General features: G+C 32.9%; 3 protein-coding genes and 1 long non-coding RNA gene across 5 annotated transcripts in view; 1 reads left to right on the forward strand and 3 right to left on the reverse strand.

The window, feature by feature from the left end:
* Positions 1-18,546, reverse strand: LOC145331043 (uncharacterized). Its single transcript, XM_080175654.1, has 18 exons — positions 18,428-18,546; positions 14,730-14,867; positions 13,928-13,996; positions 12,958-13,033; positions 12,040-12,100; positions 10,799-10,850; positions 10,014-10,096; positions 9,617-9,744; positions 8,795-8,826; positions 6,547-6,595; positions 5,222-5,275; positions 4,348-4,400; positions 4,006-4,077; positions 2,946-3,001; positions 2,571-2,683; positions 1,944-2,227; positions 1,347-1,455; positions 1-160 (listed from the first exon to the last, which is right to left on the reverse strand). The coding sequence occupies exons 1-18, from the start codon at positions 18,511-18,513 to the stop codon at positions 89-91; spliced, it is 1,587 nt and encodes a 528-aa protein (XP_080031780.1). The 5' UTR covers positions 18,514-18,546; the 3' UTR covers positions 1-88.
* LOC145331047 (uncharacterized) lies at positions 6,895-8,406 on the forward strand. Its single transcript, XR_013883630.1, has 4 exons — positions 6,895-7,018; positions 7,411-7,455; positions 7,897-7,974; positions 8,282-8,406. It is a non-coding gene; the product is annotated as an uncharacterized LOC145331047 (long non-coding RNA).
* Positions 18,533-26,179, reverse strand: LOC145331040 (uncharacterized). Of its 2 annotated transcripts, none has more exons than XM_080175652.1 (12): positions 26,047-26,179; positions 25,356-25,470; positions 24,787-24,866; positions 24,164-24,225; positions 23,210-23,388; positions 22,002-22,311; positions 21,605-21,693; positions 21,118-21,264; positions 20,804-20,909; positions 20,479-20,537; positions 19,579-19,667; positions 18,533-19,285 (listed from the first exon to the last, which is right to left on the reverse strand). In XM_080175652.1, exons 1-12 carry the CDS (start codon positions 26,143-26,145, stop codon positions 18,575-18,577), a joined length of 2,046 nt encoding a protein of 681 aa, XP_080031778.1. In that variant the 5' UTR covers positions 26,146-26,179; the 3' UTR covers positions 18,533-18,574. The 2 variants fall into 2 exon arrangements, with proteins under 2 accessions (XP_080031778.1, XP_080031777.1); XM_080175651.1 differs by having other exon boundaries at positions 20,804-20,912; positions 21,115-21,264.
* LOC145331046 (small ribosomal subunit protein eS12-like) overlaps positions 26,169-26,544 on the reverse strand; it is a 4,554-nt gene continuing 4,178 nt past the window's right edge. The window contains exon 6 of the mRNA XM_080175662.1: positions 26,169-26,373. Within this exon, the coding sequence (XP_080031788.1) occupies positions 26,347-26,373 (27 nt within the window). The 3' untranslated portion in view covers positions 26,169-26,346. The remainder of the gene's footprint in view (positions 26,374-26,544) is intronic.

Consider the following 26,544-nt stretch of genomic DNA (forward strand, 5'->3'; position numbering starts at 1 on the left):
GACCTGTAACTCTTTTTTTAGTTGAGTTCCTTTGTTGACTTTTAGTTTTGGTTTCAAAAAGTGGCACATCCGCCTCCCCCCTTTTAATTTAATGTCGTTCATATTTGTTACGACGTCCTCTTTGTTTAGGCTCTTGACCAGGCTGCGGTCTCTTTTTAGCCTGAAAATAAATAATATAGGTTCTATATATTAATACTATTCGTTTTGTGTATACACAGCCGTGAAGTTAAGGGAAAAGGGACCGCATTCATCTTGTTATGCCTAACTCAAACGAAGCAATACGGATTTGAGAAATATGCAGCTTCCAAACTTTCAGGCAAAGAAAAATAAATTAATAGTTATTTCTAGCATCGTATTATTACCGGCTTTCGCGGATATAGAATGTTTGTTTGTACATTTTTATATTCGTAGAAAGCTGGATATAATACGATGCTAGACATAGTTTTTTCGTATGGATGAGAACTGGTTCCTATCCACCGGATTCGAATGAATACGAGAAAATTCATTAAAGAGATTCTTGTTAAGAGTTGGTTTCATATCTAGATCATTTATTTTAATTATCATAAAATCTGTTTTTGAAACAAATACGACTCGATAGAAAAATAACCCTTTACCATGAGGGCGATATCTCAGACAATAAGGCACAAAAATAAACTTCAAACTTGGACCATAAACGAACTTCGAGACAGAATAAGGTAAGGTTACAAGAGCCGCAGGGGGTGTATTATATTCTGCACCAGATTAATTTTTTCTCCCCATAGTTTTTTCCACCAAAGAAAAATATTTAAATAACTCTAGGCATATTTTATCCCCCTTCCCACTTTTTTTTTAGTTTTATTTTCACCAATGAGAGGAGGAGGGGGAATGGAAAAAATATTTTCAGTTCTCTTAATTTTTAAATCCCCCCCACCACATATTTTTTATTCCCCCCCCCCCCCCCCCTCCACCTTTAGTATAGTCAATTATGCAGAATATACACCCCTGAAGCCGTGCAAGAATAATTGTAGTGTTGCGGTGCCGGGAGCCGTCATATTTTGCTGGAGCCGGAGCCGTAATTTTCGTTAAAAAACGGCTCCGGACTAGATAAATGAAGAGATAATTTGGTTACTCTGTTTTGTCATGTGCAAATGCCCCTTTTAAGTTTTTCAAGTCCATTTTTATCAAAAATTGAACCTGTAAGATCTTCAAAAGTAAAAAATAGACATGGGGAAAAAATATGTCGAGTTTTTCATGATTTTAGGTCGGAGCCGGAGCCGCACTAACATCATACGGCTCCGCGACGCGTCCTGTAGAATTAGTAGACTAGGCGCTTTTCAGGATGTTGGAATCGTACAAAAATAACTTACCCGACTCATTCTATGAAAAGCTTGTAACAAACTTTGTCGTTTGAAACCTCTGAATTCATTTTTGACATTCTCCACATCAACTTCATCGTTGTAAAACAAGTTAGCAGCATCCTTCATACATACACCAAATTTATTCAAGATCTATTTACTCTTAACCCCTCTAACGAGTACAATCACAATATATTTTCCGCATTTTTTCATTTGGGGGCTAATTTTTTCTAGTCTCTTGTATGAGTAGTGGTAACATCCCAAAAATAGTTATAATCCACCCTAGGATCTATGATAAGCTACATTGTAAAGGAGAAAAATATCGGTTCAGCAGCTGGTAAGATTCATTGGTACAGACAGACAAAAACACACGCTTGACATTCTATTACTTTTATAAAATGATTTTTGCAACAGATCTATAGTATAGATGTATATACATATAACTACCTCCCCTCCCTTTTCGTCTGCTATTAAATTGTTTTCTGCTACTAGACTGTGTTAATATTTTCAATGACCCAATTGAGAGTCGGCACAAGTACACTGTGATGTTATTTAACCCTTTCTCCCTTGAGTGTTTTACTCTAATATTTATTGCTTAATTTGGTTTGTTCCTTTAATCTCACATCATCTGAAGTGACAAAAAATGGTTCAACTGCAGTACTTTCTGCACTTTTAGATTTAACAGACAGCTGGTCGCCAAATTTATTTGTCAAGTCGGGTTTGCTCTGAAATTTTCTGGCAAACTTATTAACAGTGTGGTTTGCTGGCTGATCTTCATTCTCTAGGTCGTTATTTTCAAGTTGGAACAGCTTGGCAGCTTTAGGCTTGCTCGTTTGGTGGTTATTCTCAACATCATTCTGATTAATCGTTTGATGGTTATTCTCCGTATCATTCTGATTAAAATCATGCATTATTTTATCATAAATTTTACAAGAAGCAAAACATCCATAAAAACGACTGCGCGCAGCACTATTTCGCCAATCCCTTCAAATTCAGTTTATAATTAGGAATTGTAACGCTGAATTTATTTTAGTGTAAAACACTGCCATTGATGGTTTACGACCATTGGAAATAAGAGCTATAAATTAGTTCTGGTGCCATTGATGACAATATAATGATGTTATTACAGCTTAAATAATCCAGTCTTAATATACATTCAATTGCGGATGGTCGTACTGACACTGACTAGTTATATAATAGCTTCGCTACTAGGCAGACAATAGTGCATGTGGTTTCCTGTTGACTGCCAAATCCGAAGGAGAAGGAGAACCCAGAACTGTGTGCAACCGAAGATTTTCCAAAAATTTCTCTTAGATTTGAAATAGTTTCATACTTCGGCGCAGTCCCTCCTAAAATTAGTTATTCGTACATTTTTATTATTGAAATATAGGTTCCTTGAAACTACCTACTGCATCATAAACATGATAATTTTCGGAATGTGATAGGTTTGAAGTACTAAAAAATTCAGAGTAATTTCAGAACGATTGAGAATGAAAACCATTGTTTTTGAAATAAATTTTTGGCGCTGTACAAAGATGTTAGTTTGATAAATTAGCCTTGGGTTGATCGAGATGTATCAATAGCATTTAAAAACGTAATATACAATTCTACCTTGTCCATCAAGCTTAGCATTAAATTCTTCAGGGGTATCAGCCTCAGGATCAAATCTAAAAAATATTATAAAACTGGATTGAAAGTCAACAGTTCTGTGCAAAGTAGAATACTCATATCGCCAATCTACCTTCTCCCTATTTTAGGATAAGAAGATGATTTATATGTTAATGAAGACACTAAGAAGGATATGTTAATTGAAGATAAATAAGAAGATTAATAAGACTGCTGGATATAAAGTCATAAATATCTAATTTCTGTGATGTTATCATGCTGTCTATGTCAATGTGCAATCCAATACAAATACTAATGGTCTGATATGTTTCAGAATGGATCAAGCTTGTAATGCTCCAAGAAAAGTGAGCTTCATTCTTTACGCATGTCACTCCAGGTTTGGTCTGTCCTCCTGTAATATTTTATTTTATTTTTTGGAATGCAAATAATTCACTTTTCTTACTCTCCCTTTACTTTTCAATGCCTTTCTTTTTTCCAACCATAAAAAGCCTTCACTAATCCTTCACTTTATCATTATTATAAACAAATGTTTAAAGAAAAAAGACTTTTTCATATCTATACATAAGTACACAAATGATGCAACTTTCAATATTTTTTCTTCTTTCATTTTTCTCAATCTTGCTTTAACTTACTACTTTTTTCTTAACTAGCGGCTACGCCCCTAGAGGCCTCTAGTGGCACTTTAAATGTTTTTGTTTGCTACGATAATTCTTTAGTACGATACCACTTTATTTTACGTAGAAGTCTCCAGTATTCAACAAATATTTTCGATTTTTTTGTCATTTCTTTTGGGAGGGTGGTAGTACCCTCCCCCAAAATAGTTAAAAACCTTCCCAGGACATATGAGAATCTACCCTGTTAAGGAGAACCCGATCGGTTCAGCGGTTAGCGAGATCCTTCGGTACACACAGACAGACACACAGACAAACATCCTGTTACTTTAGTATAAGGATATCTCCATATATTTTCTGTGTATCTTCAAACAGCTTCGCTATTATTGGACATAGTCAGTTTTTTTTCAGCTGCAGTGATAAAAAAAATGTACCTTGGCATAAAATTTTTAGTAGATTTATTTTCAAATTTCTTTCTTGGTTTCTCCCTGTCGTAGTTTTCTTTTCTAAATACATATAATAAAACTTGTATCATTATAACAAAAATAAATAACAAACTAATATTAATATACTTTAGATTTTACAAGACAAAACGGTAAAATTTTTGCAAGTGCTGTAAAAAATCACTGAACAATTTTTAAAAAGGTAGTTTAGTACCTATAATTATGTAAGTCTGTTCCAAAATCACATACAAATTTGGGAAAGTCTGCCAACAATAAAGTATGAAAAATGCCTGTATGAAAGAGTGGCTTTGTCTCAATATATTTATTTATTACCTAGATTTGAAGTTTTCTTGTTTTTTGTGCTTCTCTTCTTCATTCTTTCCAATCTAATGTGAAAATTTAAATTCATTTTTAGAAATAATAAGGTTCAATTAAAGGGAACTTTCTAAAGTAGAGAAGCTACTCTAAAGGTGTTTGTGTTTGACTGTGTGTGTGTGTCCTTGTCTATTAATCAGTAATGCTAGGATGGCTTGATTTTTAGTAGATGTGCCGATAATTACCTTGAATCGACACTCATAAGTAGCAAAACTCAAATGCTTAATACATTTCCTCCATAACGTTATAGATAAACAAACTGAATACAAGGGGGGGGGGGGGAGTTTTGACACACATTTGCGTAAACCTGGCACCAAGGCTTTATCTTTGGACTGAGAGGATAGGTTATTTTGATAAAATCATTCTTATATGATGAATTTCACGAAGTTTAAAGATTTTTTTGATAGGCCTCCAGGTTCCGGAGCTCCAGGCCTCTAGGTGGTCTCTGTACAGGTAAAAATGAAAAAAAAAAAAATTTTTAAGTTACAAATCAACTTATAAAACAAAATATGAATCTTTTTTCTTTAAATATGTGAATAATATTAAAAAAGATGCATATTTTGTTTTATAAGTTGACCTGTAACTTAAAAATTTTTTTTTTATTCATTTTTACCTGTACAGAGACCACCTGGAGGCCTGGAGCTCCGGAACCTGGAGGCCTATCCAAAAAATCTTGAAACTTCGTGAAATTCATCATATAAGAATGGTTTTATCATTAATAACCTATCCTCTCAGTCCAAAGATAAAGCCTGGGTGCCAGGTTTACACAAATGTGTCAAAACTCCCCCCCCCCTTAAACAACCATGGATGTAGGACGTTTCTCAAGGCCCACCTTATTTATCATATCTAAATTCCTTTGCCTCTCTTCCTCCATACTTTCTTTCACCTAAAATATTATCAATATTATAATCTTAAAACAAGAACAATTATGTCAAAGAGCGAGGCATTGTAATTTGACAATGGATTGCATGAAAATCAGCGTTGTGGAGCCAGAGCCGCCATATTTTGCTGGAGCCGTAATTTTCGTTAAAAAACGGCTCCGGGTTAGCTAAAAAATTATTAGTTAAAATTCTGTTGTGTCGTGTGAAAATGCCCCTTATTTTTCAAGTAAATTTTTATAAAAAATTTAATTTTTAAAAAAATATGTTGAGTTTTTCTTGATTTTAGGCCGGAGCCAAATCCGGAGCCGTTTTCACATGCGGCTCCGCGGACCCGCACCAAAATCAAACGGCTCCGCAACGCTGATGAAAATAGAACAGTAACTTGTCTTCAAAAAACTGTTGGTAAAATTGAGAAAAAATACTTGGTTATTATAGAATATCATTTTCTAATCATTTCAACCAATAAGGGGGGGGGGGGGAGTTTTGACACATTTGCGTAAACAGGGAGCATAGGCTTTATCTTTGGACTGAGAGGATAGGTTATTAGGGATAAAATCATTCTTATATGATGAATTTTCCCAAGTTTTAAGATTTTTTGGATAGGCCACCAGGTTCCGGAGCTCCAGGCCTCCAGGTCCTCTCTGTACAGGTAAAAATGAAAAAAAATTTTTTTTTTTTGAAGAGTTAGAAGTCAACTTATGAAACAAAATTTGCATTTTTTTCTTTAAATATGTGAATAACATTAAAAAATATGCATATTTTGTTTCATAGGTTGACTTTTAACTCTTAAAAAAAAAAATTATTTTTTTAATTTTTACCTGTACAGAGAGGACCTGGAGGCCTGGAGCTCCGGAACCTGGAGGCCTATCCAAAAAATCTTAAAACTTGGGAAAATTCATCATATGAGAATGATTTTATCCCTAATAACCTATCCTCTCAGTCCAAAGATAAAGCCTATGCTCCCTGTTTACGCAAATGTGTCAAAACTCCCCCCCCCCCCCTTGTAACCATGGTAGATGTACATTGTACATCATGTATCGTCCATTGTCTTATCCTTAACTAGCAGCTATGCCCCTAGAGGCACCTAGAAACACCTAGGGAAATGTGGGGGTGGGTAAGTCGACCCTTAACTTTCAATTTTAGTTTAAAGTTTTAACGTAGAAAAATGTTTTTTTCAGGAGGCGAGGGGGTCATTTTTTCGGGGGGCTAATTTCTATTGGGAAAGTTGTGATACCCTCTCCCAAATTAGTTTTTCCAGTACTGTAGTATATTATACCTGTTCTTTTTCTTCTTTCTTATTCCCATCCTCCTTAAATTTCTTCTTTCTACAAAAAATACTTAGAAGTCAACAAGGATGACAAAATATGTCAGTACCGAAGCACAAAAAATCATGGATGGAAATATGGACAAAGTTATTTAAAGAGCAGATAATCAGTTCTAGTGTCACACAGGCCACTTTGAGACGAGGTATGGCTCAAGAGGGAAAAAACCGTAAAGAAAAATATTTAATAAATTTTTCTAAGGGAATGAGTACCCCTTTACCCTCTTTGGAATAAATAACTAAAGGCTAGAGGAGAAGCAACTAATTTTTTGTTGTTGTAAAAATAACATTAGTAGCTAAAGTAAACTATTCCATTGCTTATTTGAGATAAAAATAATGAAATAAAGATAAGAAAAGATTAGTCTACAGAGAACAATGCTAACATTAAGAAGTATTCTGCTAATTCTAGCCGTGCTCTTTTGCGCAGGTTAAATTCAATAACAATTCCAAACATTAAATCTAAAAATTAAATAGCCTAAAACCATCCTGGGACCTATGTGAAGAATTCATATAATGAAGAACTCAACCGGTTTGGTAATTATCGAGATCCTTATCAACTGGCAAAATACATTATAAAATAGAATATTGAAAAAAAAACATTTTAAAATCAGTAATCACGCTTCCATAAGAGGTAGTAATTTATCGGATAAGTTTTTAGCAAGATCTCTACAAAAACTTACTCCATTACAAAATCCATTATACAATTAGTAGCGAATACGCCCCTAGAGGCTTTTAAAAACTTTATATCATAGTTACTTAGGGGAGTAGGGGGAGATTATTTTTTTCTAAGGCTGATTCCTCAATTATGATTTTGTTCAGGAATAGTAAACAGTGAGTTTTTACCATTCCAAGTGCTCAAACAAGGTAAGGAAATTTATAGAATTATTTTTTTTTTTTTATATCATTAAAAGGAAGATTATTTTACCGATCATTTACCTATCCAAGAATTCATGGTTGGTTTATTCTTAAAATGGCGCAATTTAATTTGTACTTTATTTCCCTCAAAGTTGCAAATAATGGGATCTAAAGGGATAACGCACTGGACGAGAAATTGATAACCATCCCCAAATATGCTCATCAAAATTACCCCTTTTGTATAATTATATTAGTTGGAAAGTTTGGACACTGCTTTTAATTAACCAACTTGTGAAAATTTAATAACAGTTTTTAGGCCTACAAATAAAAATCAAACCTTTGGGTATTCTTGTAATCAACAGAGTAATGGTTCCTCCCTCCCTAAGCGATAAAAGTACTTTTGTCTTATCCCTGTAGATCCCTGTTTTTGACATACACTCCATATATAAGGCTTGAAAGATTGTGGGCCCGGAGAAACAGAATGTCCTGCTGGTTGCTGTCCAGAAGAGAACTGGTACTGTTGTCCAGGTATCAGACAGATGTTTAAAATTATTTAGAAAAAATAGCAAAAAGCCAGAAAATCTGCTAAATACATGTTTAAAAACAACGTGTTCAATTTGTTTTTTCGGCTTTACTCGGCTGTTATAAAAGTTAAAGTTTTTTGTATAGATTCACTTTCCCATTGAAAAAAATCTATTTCATTTTGCAAATATATTTTACTAGGAAAATGTGACCATTTACTACTAAACTTACTTTGTACGTCCACATATTATTTTGGTAATTTGCTGCTGTTTATACTACTTATGTATGTTATCATTCTTGTCTTTTTTTTTAGATAATGCCCATTGCGCAGTGGTAGCTGGCGATTGTCCATAAAATAAACCAGAACAGTCAAACAGTTTTTATAATAAATTGTATATAATTAACTATTTGTTTATGAAATAGATATTAGATTCAAATTATATGCATTGCTTTAATGTTTGCATGGATGATATAATATAAAAGTATGGAATCATTATATGATCTATTTTCTAAATCCTAAATACTATTAACTAAAAACTATCTAACTATCAATATATTTAAATCTATTTGAATATTCAACTAATTATCTGAACAGCTGAGAAGGAAGTAAATTAAACTGTAAATAGTGCTGCTTGGTACCCAAAGTTTTATTACCACTTTCTCTTATTTGTGAGCTTAAAAACTTTTCATTAGTTCTTGATTAGTTGGTTCTAACTTGCAATATTCAAACTTTTCCACAAATAATTTTGTTGATCATCATTGGAGATGTACTTCAATTTATGTATAATGTCTTATCCTATAATGTCCTGCTTAAAAGTATATTTACCTTTTACTAGGCGAGTCTCCAGGTTTCTTTCCCTGTAAAAAGAACAAGAAACATTTAATAAGAAGTAGCTTGTCCGATTTTTCTTTCTAAAGCGGCGAGAATCGAAGGTAAAAATCTTGATAATATTTTTAATGATTTTTTATATTAAAGAAAAATATAAAAAGGGGAAGGTAAAGAGCTGAATATCCCAAACATTCCCTTCCTCCCACTATTTTAAAATAAAAAGACTAGAAGAAATTCTACTACATACAAATCATATCTAACTAGGTAGATTAGTTTTCATCAAGTATAATGCCTTTTTACGCAAAGTTTCATATAGACAGACATGCATACATCTTACTACTTTGGGAGATTTCAGCAAAGATGTTCTAAAACATATTTTCTATCTTAGTTTAGCTAATTCGATAAAAATCGACCAAGAATTGCCAAACTTAAAAAATACAAACAGACAAACTTTTTGAAGTTTCTAAGTACCATTCATATAATGAGAAAACATAACAAAAATCTTTTGAATTGTTAAGACAAGGTACACAATTCCCCCCCCCCGCCCCCAATTTTTTTCTCAAAGAGGGCGAAAAATAAATAAAGTAGCTAAGAATCCCCCACCCTCAGTAATTAAAGTTTTATTCTTTATTTAATTATAATATTATTACACACATGGCTAAACGTTTTTGTAATTTTTTTCCATTTTCCACTCCTCATATATTTCCTCCCCCCCCCCCCTGTGGCATGGGGTTTCCATGCATGCAGAATATATACCCCTGTGGTTAAATACAGTAAAGACTGAATGCCTTTTTTAGGCATTAAAAGCGTAATACAAACCTTTAACAAAGCCAGAGGGTCATAACCCTCCCCAATTACGGGGGGCTTTTTCTTCTTTTTAATTGGAGCGTCCTCTCCCCCCTCCTCCTCATCGCTAGAGTGATATGCTTGTAGTTTTCTTTTCAAACCTTAAATAAAAATAATAATCACGAATGGCTGCGCCTAAAGAAAGTGGCGATTGGAAAGAAAAGCAAATAGCCTAAAACCACCCAAGGCCCAAAATCAAAATGGCCTAGAACCATCACGAGACCTATGAGAAAAATAGAGAACTAAATCAGTTGCGTGATTAGCGAGAATTGAACGAAAAAACAAACAAAAAACATTACTTCTTTAAGTAAAAGGATGCTCAAAACCGACATATCTAAGGCAAAGCTACTCTACAAGTAAATCATCTTACTTTTCGGTTGATTCTTTTTGTTGGAAGCGCCAGAAAAATCTATAACACCATTTTCTTCCTTTCCTATGTCACTACTTCCCAATCTAAATAAAAAATAGGTAATTTTTAACTGATCAACTTTCCGCGGAAATAAAATTGAAAAATTTAATTAAAACCAGTTTTTTAGCCCCGAGGACCAAAAGGCCTTGGCTAACAAAACTGATATCAATTTTATGATTTTTATTTTAAAATTAGTGGAAATAAAATCTATAACAAAACACTATCATGATTTTTCAGTATTGCTAAATCCAGCGGATATTAATCGTTTTGTGGGCCAAACTGGAAATCAGTTGCCTTAGAAGTTGTTTGAAAATACTTAAAAGTTTTTATTGATGGATTGTTATTAAATTTTGTTCATGAGAAAGGTTTATACAATATCTTTCACTAGCGGCTACGCCCCTAGAGACCTCTAGTGGCACTTTAAATGTTTTTGTTTGTTAAAGTTAATTTTTTATGTACGATACCACCTTATTTGACGTTGAAGTCTCCCCTAAATTTTGAAAAAATTCGATTTTTTTGTCATTTCTCTTGGGAGGGTGGTGGTACCCTCCCCCAAAATAGTTATAAACCTTCCCGGGACTTATGAGAAGCTACCCTGTTAAGGAGAACCCGATCGGTTCAGCGGTTAGCGAGATCCTTCGGTACACACAGACAGACACACAGACAGACAAACATCCTGTTACTTTAGTATAAGGATTTACCTATCACCGTAACCATGAAAGCTCTAGAATAAAAAAATGACTTACTTTTCGTAATTTGCAGAACTCTTCTTAATTCCTTTAGGTACTTTAGTTTGCACTAAAACAATGAACTGTTAATCATACATCAAAATATTGAGAAAACAAGGATGACAACATCCATAAAAGCGAAGCACTGAAACGGTAGGACAAACGGACATTAACACTTGTATAGTGTCAGAACGGAATAATCATAATATAAATGTATAAGAGTCAAAGCAAAATTGTAAGTAAATTTGTTGAAAAACTGCTTGATTCAGGATAATGTTTATGGACATACTTACATTTTTAGGACTTGATTATAGAGTTGCTTCGCTTATTACATTATACTTTGTTGTCCCAGGAATCAATATACCAAAAATCAGATCAATCGGATGATCACATAAAAATTTGTTGTTAAAAAAGTAAAAAAAATCAAGATGTTTAAAATGGACGTACGGACATTTTGGTGATGATTATAGAGTTGCTTTCTAAATCGTACCTAACTATTAAAGGAATCACCATGCAAAATTTGAAATCGATAGGACAATTCTAACATGCATAAATTAACAAAAAAAGCTATCCGTTACGGACGGACTTACGGACGGACCGACCCTAATTATAGAAAATCTTCGCTTTTAAAAAAAACTTAATATACTACTAAATTATTTAATACTATATAGCGATTGCTCTCAAGCATCTAGGTAAAAGGGGAATAAAATATTCTTGCATAATTAATAGCCTAAAATCATCCTGAAATCTATGTAAAGCTTCCCTAAAAACTTCGCGCCTTTTTTTTGACAAAGCATTTATTATTAGTAAAGTTTAATTGGGGATAAAATTGTGTGACATCATTTCCGCAAAGTTTTAAATATTCACAAAAAAAGACACAATTGCAAATAAACAAGTATTTTGTGAGTCATATTAAAGAAAGGAGAGGCAGTTTGCGCTGTTAAAATAATAGAAGCTTTTTACAGTGCCTATGAAAATGACGTCATACTGGCCTACCATTCGACAATTAAAATGTATACTGGCATGCTATTGGTAATGCAATTTATGTATTGGCCTAACATTGGTCATTTTTTTTACTTAACCTCATTTATTTGGCACTGTAAAGAGCTTCGAAATAATATGCGTTCTGATCATATTATGAAATAATACATTTGCAAAAAAAAACGTAACTAAAAGATCACAAATAACTTCAGTTGGACTAACCCAGTATATTAGGATTGTAGAGTAGCTGAACTAGAGAACTTAATGAAAGTTCAAACCTGGCTGTTTAATAGTTTTATTATTCTCTCCTTCATTTTCTCCTTCTGCTGGTATATTTGACTAAACATATTATCATTTTTAAATAAAATAACATATTTTTTTAATATATATTCTAATCTATATGCTTAAATTCAGGTGTCTTAGGGTTGAGTAAATGAAGGATAAAATTAGTCGCATTGAAAAAAAAATTTAAATCTTCATATAGGAACTAGTTGTTGGTGTTAAACTGATTTATTCATCTTACAGAACAATCATACATATAAAATAAGAAAAAAACAAAGAATACAAATAGCATATAATGATTAGTTATTAACAGGATAAATAATCTAACAATTAGTTAGATAGGTTCAAAATGATAAATATAGTCAGCTCATACCAATAACGAAAATAATTCGGGAAAAAATCACGAAACCTATACGTTTTTTTCAGCTGTTGGGGGGCAACACATCGTAAAATTGACGACCTCTCCATTTGCCCCCCAAATATTATTTTAGATTTAATTCCCTTGTTGGTTATACCTTATTCCTGAAATATAGTAAGTTAATAATGAGATTATAAGCAGACTTTAAGTCTTTTAGGATAACTGAAAAATAAGCGTTTTCCCTTAGAAAATCGCATTTTTATGCTAAGTTTAGGTCAAACTAAGTAAAGTAAAGAATTCAGTGACGTTTAAGCTTTTTATTCTTAGGGTGTAAAATAAGGAATTTTAAAGGGGGTAATCTAACGCATTATAAATAATTTTGAGGGAATAAACACTTCTCTCCCCCCTTCCCTTGGACGTCTATAGTCAGAATAGCATCGTATGAATAGTACAAAGTAAGAACATTGCTTTCTAAGTGTCAAATATAAGAATTTAGCCTTATAGATATAAAGTTTATGATGTGGCAAAGCAAAATTAAAATGATTAAAGTACGTACCTTAAACAAGGCTATAGGATCATAGCTGTCGGAAGGTTTTGGTGGAGGTTTCTGGGACCAATTCTCTTTATTTTGTCTTAATTGAATACATTAATCTACAAAGTTAACTAAACATTGTATTATATCTTTTTAAAATAAAATAGAGCTATATTTGGACTTATGCTTGTCAATGGTATTCAAATAATGAACTTAAGACCATAAAGAGCATTCAAATAAGAACGATGTTGCAATAGGTCAAAGAAGGGAAAAAACAACTGTAAACTAGCTCAAATCAAGAATTTTTTTTTCCAGTATGGCTTCGAAACCGATTAATCCGCTGGATTAGAACCGATTCTCAGCCATATTGAAAACTCATGTGCAGCATCGTATTACAGACAATTTTCCAAGAATATTTACCTTTGGTCCCTAGAAGCAACTAAAACTGGTTTTAATCTTATAATTTTTCTATTAATAAATAATATCCGGAAAGCTCTATAATACGATATCCCGAAAAATGTATGGATTGTTCGGATCTACTGCAGTTCACGGTAAATATTACTAGTAACGAATATTTCCAAAAAGCTATGAATTTTAAAGGTTTCTAGCTGCCAAACGGCTGAACGTACAGATCATGCTCGCACACTGTTTTAAGCGGCATAAGAAGGCCTACAAATAATCTGAAATAACAATAACTCAAAAATGCATGATTAACTCGCAGTGCAGAGAAATGCGCGAAAAAGACCTATTTTACGCGTTTTTTCTTCAGTGAAGCTTTCCCTATGCATCATTAGATCTTGGCTATTCCAGATTAATTGTAGGCCTTCTTATGCCGCATAAAATGGTTTGCGGGTATGATCTGTTCGTTCAGCCGTTTGGCAGATAGCAGCCTTTAAAATTCATCGATTTTTGGAAATATTAGTTACCAGGAATATTTCACCGTGAACTGCAGTTGATCCGATTGTCATCCCTGGAAGAAAAAGTTTGCTTTTACCTTTCTCTCTGTAATCTTGACATAAAACTCTCTTTCGCCTGCTGAACTTTTACTGCATAGCCTTTCCATCTAAAAGATAATATTTAATATCTCTAAAAAGAAGGGGGAGGGGGTGGTTGTGCCACTTTTTGCTACTAAATCTAAAACACACATCTAAAGAACACAACAATAAAAAAAGTAAAAATGCTGAAATTTGGTATGGCAGTTGCTTTAATAAGGTGGAACTATGAAGAATCGTCTGCGGAATCGCCCACTAACGTTAATAATGTCCATGTTTAGGTGAATCATCAAGATTATAAAGTTTAATATACAAAAATAAAGTAGCTGTCAGTGTGCAATTTATATAGTCATGTACAAAGATAATCTAGATAATATAGGACGTCATAATGTTAATCTATTTGCCTGTCAAATGTTTCATTGGATGAATCACAAAGATCTTAATTCAACATATCATGCTTTCAAAAATCAAGCTTTTGATAATGACAAGATGATAATCTAATGGAGAAAAACATATTTTAATAAACATTCACTTGTACTTTGTAATAAGTTTGGCTACTAAAAGTGACACATCCATCCCCCCATAGATGTATTTTTTCTTGTCCTTTTTCAAGGGGGTGGAGATTTTCAAATTTTCACTTGTATGTATGATGTCATATCAAAATAAATCATTTTAAATACCTTTCCCTATTTGGAACCAATTTACTGTACTTCCTTTTTTTTGTAATTTAAGAATTGGGGGAAAATTTAGAATCTTTTATTTACTTTTTCCTGTTAGGAACCCAGTAGTAAAAAGAATACTCACTTTGAATTTGAAATAGCGTTAATACACTGGTCGATAGAGTCAGCTGATGCGACAATGTTGACAAAAGCAAATGTTTGGATTGGATTTCCATCAATATCTGTTTTATGCTTAACTTCGGCGCTTTCCACCGCTCCAAACCTGAGAAAAAAAATCAATCAATCATTCAATTAACAAATGAAAATTCGTTCAAGTCTTTTTATTTTCTACAAAGAGGGAAGTCATTTTCTAGTAAATCCCGTAAAGGTGTGTGTTATAAGGCCTAAAAATAGTAGTAGAACGATAAGGTGCTCTATATAGTGGTATTCCCTATTGAATAGAACAATAGGGAAATTTTTTTTTTTTGATAACCGTACCTGGAATATCTATCATAAGAAATTTCTATCAAACGCTTTGTTTGGCTCAAACTGACAAAAATTAAAAAAATATATAATTATAATAATAATGTTTTCTATAGGTACAAGGTAAAGGTTAAGAACAATCTATACCATTAAATAAAGGAAGAAGCCATTCTTTACAGGTTGTACGAGCAGTGAACATTAAAATGAAACTTTAACAAATCATTAATACAATGACTTAGTGAAACAAACCAACACAACAAGTTACATACAGACAATTTTGAAAACATTCAGATATACAATCTATATAAGAAGGTAAGAGATTCAAAGTGGAGGTTGCATGTCATATTCTTTCTTTGCTTGTTGTGTAGTATGTCATTTTTAGTTTCAAATCCTATTTTAAAGCCAGAATATTTTTTTTATAATAAAGATTGACCAAAATATAGTTGAACAAGGATGACAACATCCATAAAAGCGAAGCACAGAAACGGTAAGACAAACGGACATTAATACTTGTATAGTGTCAGAACTGAATAATCAGAATATAAATTTATAAGAGTCAACGCAAACTTGTAAGTAAATTTGTTGAAAAACAGCTTGATTCAGGATAATGTTTATGGACATACTTACATTTTTAGGACTTGATTATAGAGTTGCTTCGCTTATTACATTATACTTTGTTGTCCCGGAATCAATACACCAAAAACCAAATCAATCGGATGATCAGATCACATAAAAATTTGTTGTTAAAAAAGTAAAATAATCAAAATGTTTAAAATGGACGTACGGACATTTTGGTGATGATTATAGAGTTGCTACGCTTTCTAAATCGTACCTAACTATTAAAGGAATCACCATGCACAATTTGAAATCGATAGGACAATTCTAACATGCCTAAATTAACGAAAAAAGCTATTTAAAAAAGTAAAAAAAAATCAACATGTTTAAAATGGACGTACGGACATTTTGGTAATGATTATAGAGTTGCTATGCTTTCTAAATCGTACCTAACTACTAAAGGAATCACCATGCAAAATTTGAAATCGATAGGACAATTCTAACATGCCTAAATTAACGGAAAAAGCTATCCGTTACGGACGTACGGACGGACGTACGGACGGACCGACCCTAATTATAGAAAAGCTTCGCTTTTAAAAACAAGTTAGTTTTTTGATAATGAAAGTTTAATTTACAGAAAAAAATGTTCTAAAATGTAGTTGTTCGCTGTAGTGAAATTGAAATGAAACAATGCACATTGAAACCTTCTACTTCAAAGCAAACAAACATGAAATTCCACAAACATAAAACTAATTTTTGTCACCCTGAATAAATCAACCTGTAAAGAATGGTTTCTTCCTTAGTTTAATGGTATAGATTGTTCTTATCCTTTACCTTGTACCTATAGAAAACATTATTATTATAATTATATTTTTTTTTAATTTTAGTCAGTTTGAGCCAAACAAAGCGTTTGATAGAAATTTCTTATTTTTTTAAAGATATTCCAGGTACGGTTATCAAAAAAAAATTTCCCTATTGTTCTATTCAATAGGGAATACAAATATATAGAGCACCTTATTGTTCTACTACTATTCTTAGGCCTTATAACACACACCTTTACGGGATTTACTAGAAAATGACTTCCCTCTTTTTTATAATACCCCCCTTTCACATGTCTTCAGGGGTGTATATTAAGCATGGTTGCCCCTGCTAAATGGAGAATCGGGAAGAAAATGCAAAATTAAGAGAACTTAAAACACTTTTTTACATTTCATCCCTTTCCTTGGTAAAAAAAAACAAGAATATGTGGGAGGGGGAATAATATGAATAAAATAAAGAGTTCTGAAAATATTTTCCCCCTTCCTTGCTAAAAAAAAATAGGAGGGGAAAAATATAGAAAAATTGGCTGCAGTGGAAAAAATGAATCTTGTGCAGAGTATACACCCCTTCATGTCTTTAATCCCCTCCCCCCCCCCCCTTTTTGCGGAATATATTATATAAGTAGGGGAAAGAAATGGGTTGGAAATGTCTAAATATAAAGGGATAGTTCTACGAAGTAATAGAAATAGAAGAATAGAAGCATATTCTGAACCCTTTTTTCGTCAAATCTAAGAAGGAACATTTCTAGCAGACAAAAGTATTGTTTACTTTCGACTCAAGCTGATGTGGATTCTTAAGAAATTATAGACTCGCTACTCGATAGTGAGGCAATATTATTTTTGTGAAAAATCATCCAAAAGCACATTAAAAATCTACAAAAATTAAACAAAATCATATGTTAATAACCCTTTTAAGATTTTATTTAATTTTTGTAAATTTTTTATTCGATTTTGGAGGATTTTTCACAAAAATAATTTTGCCTCACCAGCGAGTAGCCAGCCTAACTTTTTTTTAAAGAATCCACCTCGTTACTAAGCTTTCAAATTTAAACGAAATTTTTGGGCAATTAATTGTGATTCCGCAAAGCTTTCTACTAAGAAAATATACTGTTTACAGCTGACTTTTAACTATGTATGAAATGAAAAAAAACATGCATTCTTAACAAGATGTGTACAAAATTTCAACCAATGAAATTAAATGTATGTACCGATGCGATTCTCCTATTGGCTCAATCAGACATTCCCTCTCTTTCTTAGTACCTTTATTTACGAAGTGTATTTAAAGAGTTAAGGTACTTAGAGTAGAGAACTTTTATATGTCTTAGTAGAATATATTAGGCATTGGATAGATATGATTATATGTTAAAGAATTTTTAACATTGACCAGACCAAACTTTTTTTATTTGACAATATTTTAAAAAGTTAAAGTGATTTGCCACATAAATTACATGAGAATGGTCTATTTTTTCCAAATATGTATAGCCAAAACACCAATATCAGAGAATCTTTTTCCACATATTTCACAAGAGTCATAAAAAAATTGAACAGGGATTCCCCTTGGGACAAGTTACTTAAAAAACATAAAATATAACGTCTGGTTCATTATAGGACAGGTTTTCTATAGATTCTTTTAAAAAAAATAGTTGTTGTATAAAAAGTTTGAAGTTCTAATAAATAGTAAATGCTATCTAAAGTTGTACATATTTAAGACAAAAAAGTTTTTGCCATATATAACATGCAACGAAGTTGAAAATAAAAATGAAAAACTCATTTATTAAGGAAAATCCCTGGTCAAACCTTTTAATTTTAATCAATAACTTTATATTATGCACTACTACGTTATTTAAAATAGAAAAACTTTTTTTTACATGCACTTCGTGATACTATCCCTTTTCCTTTTAAATAAAAATCCTTCATTTTTATCTCTTGTCTATCCATCTCTATCCTAATGTCTGTTATGCTTAAAATTTGAATTCATTAAACAAACCTTTCAAATCTTGCTTTAAGTTCATCAGAAGTTACTTCAGGAAAAAGATTCCCCACATATAACCGTTTACTGCCCCCTTCCACCATTGTTATTCACTTAACAATATCTGAAAATATTTAAAATAAATTTAAATGCAATTTGGCCTTTTTAATCATCGTCGTCAAAAACCACCTTCTTTCCTTCAAACGGCTTAATGGATGTTTTTTGGTTTTGTTTGGCTGCCCAAGACGGGTGGACGTTTTCATCAACTGCAGGTTTTGATGCTTTCGGGGCGAATTTAAAAGAGTTCCTTTCACTGGCATCATCACCGAAAACTGTCTTTTTGCCAGCAAACGGTTTAATAGAAGTTTTTTGGTTCTGTTTGGCAGCCCAAGATGGATGTACATCTTTATCAACCGATTTAGGGGCATTAAAATGGGATTTAACAACTTTGCTATCACCATCATCATCATCATCACCAAACACTGTCTTTTTGCCGGCAAACGGCTCTATTGAAGTTTTCTGATTTTGCTTAGCGGCCCATGAGGGATGAACGTTTCTATCAACCTGGGGGGCAGAATAGTTACGCGTCTCAACAACTTTACTTTCTCCGCCGTCATCGCCGAACACAGTTTTCTTTCCCTGAAATCCAGCGACTGATTGCATTTTGGCGCGTTTTTTCGCCGCCCACGAGGGATGCAACTGTTCGTCATCAGCTGATTCTCGTTTCCCGCCAAATGTATTGTTGTTGCTGCTGGACCAGTCGCCGCCATTATCTCTTCCACGACCTCCACGATTAAAGCCCCCTCTGCCGCCCCTATCTGAACCCCTGCCACCTCTATCTGCCCATCTACCACGGCCTTGTGCGTTGAAATCATTCTGGATTAAATAAAAAGGATAGTTACATTTCTTGCATACTTTTAATTCTGAAGACAAAACAAGAAAATTGGTAAAATACAATACTTTTTCACCAGTCAAAATTAATCCTTATTGAGACAACAGTGCGTTTTTCTGTATTTCAGCTTCCGATATTTTAATAATGATTTTGCTAAAAATGCAAGGACATTGGACTATGGCCATGGCCAATTATAGTTATATTAAAATGAGTCGACAGATTTCTTTGAGGGAAACTCCCTGTATACCTTCTTATTAACTATCAGTCTATTCCTTGCCTTATAATTAGAGAAATAGCTCTCGTCATCTCTATACACGCGATGGTGATTTTTCTCGTTATCATTTTCGCCTTCTTTGTCGTTTTCTTCTAAAATAAAAAAATCATGGAGATTTTTACAAGCAAGTCTTTTATTAGGTCATATCCGCATAACCGTAGTTTCTCTAACTGTGGTGTCTAGGCGTAGCTACGGCTAATCTTTATAGGAATAAGTATTCCAAACATCAAGATAACTAATAATAAAAAATATTCAAAAATAACTTAATGAAGTGCATTTTTAAAAGCGAAGCTTTTCTATAATTAGGGTCGGTCCGTCCGTACGTCCGAGATAGATAGCTTTTATTCGTTAATTTAGGCATGTTATAATTGTCCTATCGATTTCAAACTTTGCATGATGATTCCTGTAGTAGTTAGGTACGATTTAGAAAGCGTAGCAACTCTATAATCATTACCAGAATGTCCGTACGTCCATTTTAAACATGTTGATTTTTCTACTTTTTTAAAGGCAAATTTTTATGTGAACTAATTATCCGTTTGATCTGATTTTTGGTATATTGATTCCTGTGACAACAAAGAACAATATTATAAGCGAAGCAACTCTACAATCAAGTCCTAAAAATGTAAGTATGTCCATAAACATTATCCTGTATCAAGCAGTTTTTCAACAAATTTACATACAATTTTGCGTCGACTCTTATACTTTTATATTCTGATTATTCAGTTCAGACACTATACAGGTGTTAATGTCCGTTTGTCCTACCGTTTCAGTGCTTCGCTTTTATGGATGTTGTCATCCTTGTTTGTGTGTAGACCTTTGTATTTCTTGTAATAAACAAAGGACTGCTACATTAACAAATTGTACCTGTCATTTACAGGAAGCAATTGAAAAAAATAAGCTTACCTTCATCGCTAACCCCACCAATGAAAAATGAAGATAGTTTTGGTCCATTCACAGTTTCACTATAAACAAAACAAAAAATAAATAAAAAATAGGGATGGCAATCCGTCAAATTTTTTGACCGGATTCGGATTCTTACAAGAATCCGTCAAAAAAAGGCGGATTCCGGATTCTCGCAATATCTTAAGGCTTTTTTTTAAATTAAAAAATTTAAGTGCTACACATGTCCTAAACATTAATGTTCTTGGTGTTCTCTATAATTCACTTCCGAGAATTGACCAGATTTTAAAAGATATTATATATTATTACTGTCCATCGAAAAAAGTACCTCTCTTCAGCCTCATCAAAACTTTCATCTTGGTCAGAATCATCATTACTATCACTGTTGTCAGAATCAGAGTCTTCAATGTTTTCTGATAATTCTTTTTTACCTCCTATAATTGTAATACATCAGTTTTACAAGAATTTATTATGATTGCAATGAGAATAATTTTCTAACCTAAAAAAAACTTCCTTTGTGATTGTTTGAAAAAGTGGCACTTCCGCCTTTTAAGTATTAATAAACAAGCAGTTGTAATTCATTGGCATTAACTTTTTAAAGTAACTTCGTTTCTCAAGAAATTCAAGCGGTTAAAAAAGTACCTTTCATGTCAAACACTTTGACGACTGTAGTTCCAGATTTTTTCTCAATCTTTTTCATAGAATCAGCTTTCTTTTTCATGGAACCAGCTTTCTGTTTCTCAGCTACCGCGGAGTCCTTTGCACTAGGCTCATTCTTGTTTTTCATACCTTTTAGGTTGAGCAATCATATTTACATTCGCTAGTTGTCAGAGAGCTTATGGGTTCTTAATTTCATTAAAATTGCATCATAAATAAAACCATTAATATTACTGTAGATGCTAATTCTGACAAATGCAAGGGTCTAAGACAATGGACGATAAAATGATGTGCACGATTCACCCCCACAGATGATCAAAATTATAATATCCATTAACCAAACAAGTACCCAAAGTTTTTAAGCCAACATAGTTTGCTATGAAACCATTGTTATTTATCGTCCGAAGTAGAACCAGATTTTTAGCGGGAATTTAAAGCCAAATGTTTTGGCGGGTAAAATATGACTAGAAACCTGTAAGTAATGATTTCAGAGAGTTGGCAAAGGCTTCTTGGTCAGAATTATCGTCAGAATCTTCGTCAGCACCAGCATTGTCCTCATTACTAAGTACAGGTTGTTAATTAGGTATATTTTAGTTGAAAGATTCAAATGGAGTTTTAATTTCAAAGAAAAACTATTTGACATTAAACTTTTCCACCAGTTAAAAATAATGTACCTTACTCTGTGTTATATTTCATTGTAGCAGTCATGAGCATAAAAAATTTATATTATGAATAAAATATTATATCATTGGTGGATAGGTTTTATATAGCATTGCATGGCAAAATATTTCAATGAAGCCCAAACTCCATTACGAGAGTTTGACAAAAATAAACTCTTCCAACCATTTATCATTATAAAAAAAAAATACCTATTTTCACTGTCTTCATTTTCATTCTCATCTATATCACTTTCTTCATCCTCAATCACATTCTCAAACTCATCACCATGGACATCCTCATTTTCGTTGTCAGTCTCACTCTCATTGTCCTGATCCTTATCACTTTCTGGCTCATCATTTTCTTTGTGCACTTGTTCTAGAGTTTCATTGGCAATTTCGTTTTCGTGGATTTCAGTGTTTTCAAGATTTAATATTTGAGGATTTTTAACATATTTTCCGACGACTACTTCATTTTTGGCCTTCTTTTTAATTTCCTTTTTCTCCTTGGGCGTTTTAGTTTCTAAAGAGTAATTACATAAGGGTAATTTAAATTAACTTTTTCAGCTTATTACAATAGAATCAAATTTGAAATATGTAAATGTGAATAGAATAAAAAATTTTCAAAATAACAGCATTTTTACAGTAGCTTTACCCCTACCATGTGATCTAGAAATAAAAAGGGACTATGCACGAACAAGAGCAAGTCATTTTAATTCAGCAGTTAACTCGAGTATTGTTTTATTGAGTATACTAGGTGTATGTTTAATATAGTTACATAAACTGCCAAAAAATAGTTTCACCATTGTTTTGCATAAAAAAAAACTTTGAAATAATAAGCATTTATTAGCGCAATATCAACAAAACTTTTGTTGAGTTCAAACAACAAAGTAAAATAACACGACAAATGCTAAAAAGTACAATAATTAAACTATTTACAATATTTAAAGTTATCGACCCTATTTCTAAATAAACATTTTTCATCAAAAAAATTTTACTTTTGTCAATTTGTGTAAAAAGTTTTCAAACATCAGTTTATCAGTATGAACTCAACAAAAGACTTGATGATATTTCATCAGAAAATGCTTAACTATCATTTAATTTTTTTTATATAAAATCATGGAAAAACTAAATTCTTTAGTCGATTTAACTATTAAACACTAGCGGTTGCGCCCATAGCATCTCTAGGGTCTTTGAATTTAAAGGGATAGATAAAAGTTATTAAAAATAGCATAAACCCAACCCTCGACTTAGATCTAATAAATTAAAAAGCCTAACATAATTATATTTTAGGATAGGATAAACCTAGTATATTATTCACACAAAAAAATACTGAAACCCACTGCTGGAAGGTTCTTAAAGCCACTTGCTCTCGTTCGTGCATAGTCCCCTTAAATGCTAATCGTCTTCATGGAACTAACCTTGCTCTAAATTTTCTTTATCATCCCCTTGTTTCTTCTTTTTCTTCCATTTCTTTTTGGAGGAATTTTCAGAAGGAACAATTTCAGGTTTAATAATTTCATAGGAATCAATTTTTTCAAGTATATCGCTGCTCGATAATAGTTTAGGGATTTCTGTTTTCCAATCTTCATTTTCTAGTCTAAATGAAAACAAGTTTTGATTATGAAAACTTGGGCCTTTTCAAATAATAAAAAGCTAACTGTTACTTCAAGAGCTGTGGATAAATTATTACTTGGTTCTTACTCCATATTTTCATGTTCTCTAATAAAGTGAAACTTGCAACGGGCTAAAATATCGTTTTCTCCCTTCCACCACCTTTACCCCCCCCCCCTCCTACTGGATAAACGAACTAACCAATAAACGATATTAGAAAGCAAAATAGACAAGTTTTCCCCTATCATAATATCCACGTATATTCAACATCCATGTATTACTTTTTACCTAACACCTTTTAATTTAGAGACCTTTATCTCGAAATCCTAACTGTGCATGGTGGTGAAAACGTCTCTCATTAGAAGCGACATATTCCTAACTCGAACCCGACAACGCAGGTCGGGAAGGTGATAGGTTCGAATCTCGGCCCATCACCACTACAAAACTATAGGACGTTAAAAATGGTTCCTACTGTTGCTATGTCAGGGGCGCGACATGATTAGTTAGAGTGGGTGGAATGCCTTGGCTCAAAACAGGCGCAGCTCAATACAATACAGAGTTAGGATTTCTAGACAAGTTGGTTGTCTATTGAGTGTTACCAAACTAATACCCTTGGCGATTGAGCGCGTTACACTGCAATTCAAACGCAGAGAATGTTTACAGTGGCGAGGAAAAGCGTCACCAATCCCCAAAGAGGTCATTATCAAAAAGACGGTACATATCCAATTAAGCTAGAGCCGTAGGTAAATTTTAAATTATACCTAAATTGTTTAATTTTGTTGGAAACTGGTTTATGTTCGGATATTCTTGCTTTGCCTCTCATCTAAACAGTAATTGTTATAAAAAATTAGTAAAATATTTATTTTGTCTGTGGCGTAGAATCTCGCCAACTGCTAGTCTAGACCAATATGATTCTCCTTTGCAATGTAGCTTCTCACAAGACCAGGAAAGGCAAATAAATAATTTTGAGGAGAGTATCAACACCCTGAGAAAATGGCCTTAAAAAATGACATATCACAAATTATTTCTGCTTTCTAAAACCAAAATTTTATTTAGACAGGGATCACCCCCCCCCCCCCCCCCAGTGCTCTAGGGGCGTAGCCACTAGAATAAACAAATATAATAAATTTCAAGGTAAAGTATTTATTCTAAACCCGTTGACACGATAAAGAATGGCTTCGCCGCTAACAACAATGGAATATTTAACTTGAATATTACACAAGATTTTCATGTTCTCTAATAAAGTGAAACTAAAGATCCTCTCCTACTGGATGAAGAAACTGACCAAAAAATGAGTTCCATGTTTGCAACTCAAACCGACTACAATTCATAATATCCACGACGTATATTCTATATCCATTTGCGCAGCTAACATACAACTTACCTCAACGTTCAAAGTTTCATCCCCTGTTTCTTGCTGTAACACTTGATCAAAGGTTAATTCAGAAGTTAATACAAACTTAACTAAAATAGATTTGAATTAATAAAAAATTAACCTTTATTTTCATAAATACATTCTGTAAAATTGTCTTTAATAAGATGCTATACATGATTTTTTAGTATTGCTGAGAACCTGTTCTAATCCAGCGGAAATTAATTCGAAGCCATAGTGGAATAGTTATTTATCCCATCGTATTATAAACGTCTCTCCGCGGATGTAAAAATGTACATTGTACAATTATAAAATTAAAACCAGTTTCTTGGCACTGAGATGCCGCAGGCACGGACAAACAAAACTGGTTTTGAAATTAAAATTTTACATTTTTATATTCGTAGAAAAGTGGATATAATACATGATTTTGCAATGTGGCGTAGAACCGGTTCTAATCCAGCGGATATTAATCGATTTCTTAGCGTTACTGGAAATATAATTATACGATTAATACAATTAATAAGAGACGGCTGTTGTGTTCGATAAATCATCTAGGGTAATAACTCTATAATTTTACAGACCTAATTCTTTTAAATCCGCATTGCTAATATAATCAACTTCTACTCTAAGTCTTCCCATTTTCTTCTCATTTTTCAATTTTTCCTCTTCGCTTTTAGTTTTGCATCTTTTTAACGTCTGCGAAAATGTTTTTTTTTTGTCAAAATAATATTTTAAGAGTAAAAAAAAATGCCTTGGTCCTTAAACGGTTGCTATATGATATTGATCAGTTCAAATTTTATTGATGACACTGACTAAACAATGGATATATTATTTTTTGGATTTTACACCAGATTTTCATGTTCTCTAATAAAGTGAAACACGCAGTGGGCTAACATAATAATCCCACCTTTCACCCATGTACCCTTACCTATCACTGGATCCTAGTTCTATGTAGTTAGAAACCTAAATAGACGACAATTTATCCCCGGTTATAATATCCACGTATAATCTATTACATCCATTAACTAAACTTAGAAAGTAACCAGACTGGTCTAATTTTAACTTTCTTTATTTTTCTTAGAATTAAAATCGCATGGTCATCCTACTTCAACGACAGGTAAGGTTATTAAGGCTATGAAAGATCCCTAGATGGCTTATGACTAGATCATGGGGCTAAAAAAAATTAATATGTGATTTGTTTCCGATGCATTGGTTTAGATATAATAGAACAAAATCGTTTTGGTTTAACTTTTTTGACAAAATAAAGCATTCCTGAATATGGTGACAAAGTTTGGCTTTTAATTTTGCCTTTGCTGAAATTACTGTGGGTTTTAGACTGATGACAAAATCTCTTAAAATTTCTGTGTCCATTTTGAATACTTATTTATTTACACCTGAAAATAATTCAGAAAATTGTCAATAAATCAATTCAAGTTTCATAAGTTGGCAGTATGAGATATTTATTTTGATGTAAAATCTGCTAAACAAACATGGCACGCAATTATTTGATTAATTGATTATAAAAAGGCGCCAAAACTTGAACTGTTGCCCGCATGCCGCGTTGGTTTTTCTTCAGTTGCGCTGGGACTTGATGTAGTTCTGAAAAAAGAATTTATCTTAACAAGGATGTAGGGGTGTATATTCTACATGGGATCCCCTGCTCAGGGGGGGGGGGGGGGAAATAAAAAATAAGTGGTTGGAGGGGAAAAAATGTAAAAATTAAGAAAACTGAAAACATTTTTTCCATTTCCCCCCCGTCCTTGGTGAAAA

This window comes from Acartia tonsa, chromosome 11, assembly GCF_053477335.1.
Source record: "Acartia tonsa isolate MP-2025a chromosome 11, ASM5347733v1, whole genome shotgun sequence".
NCBI lineage: Eukaryota > Metazoa > Arthropoda > Copepoda > Calanoida > Acartiidae > Acartia > Acartia tonsa.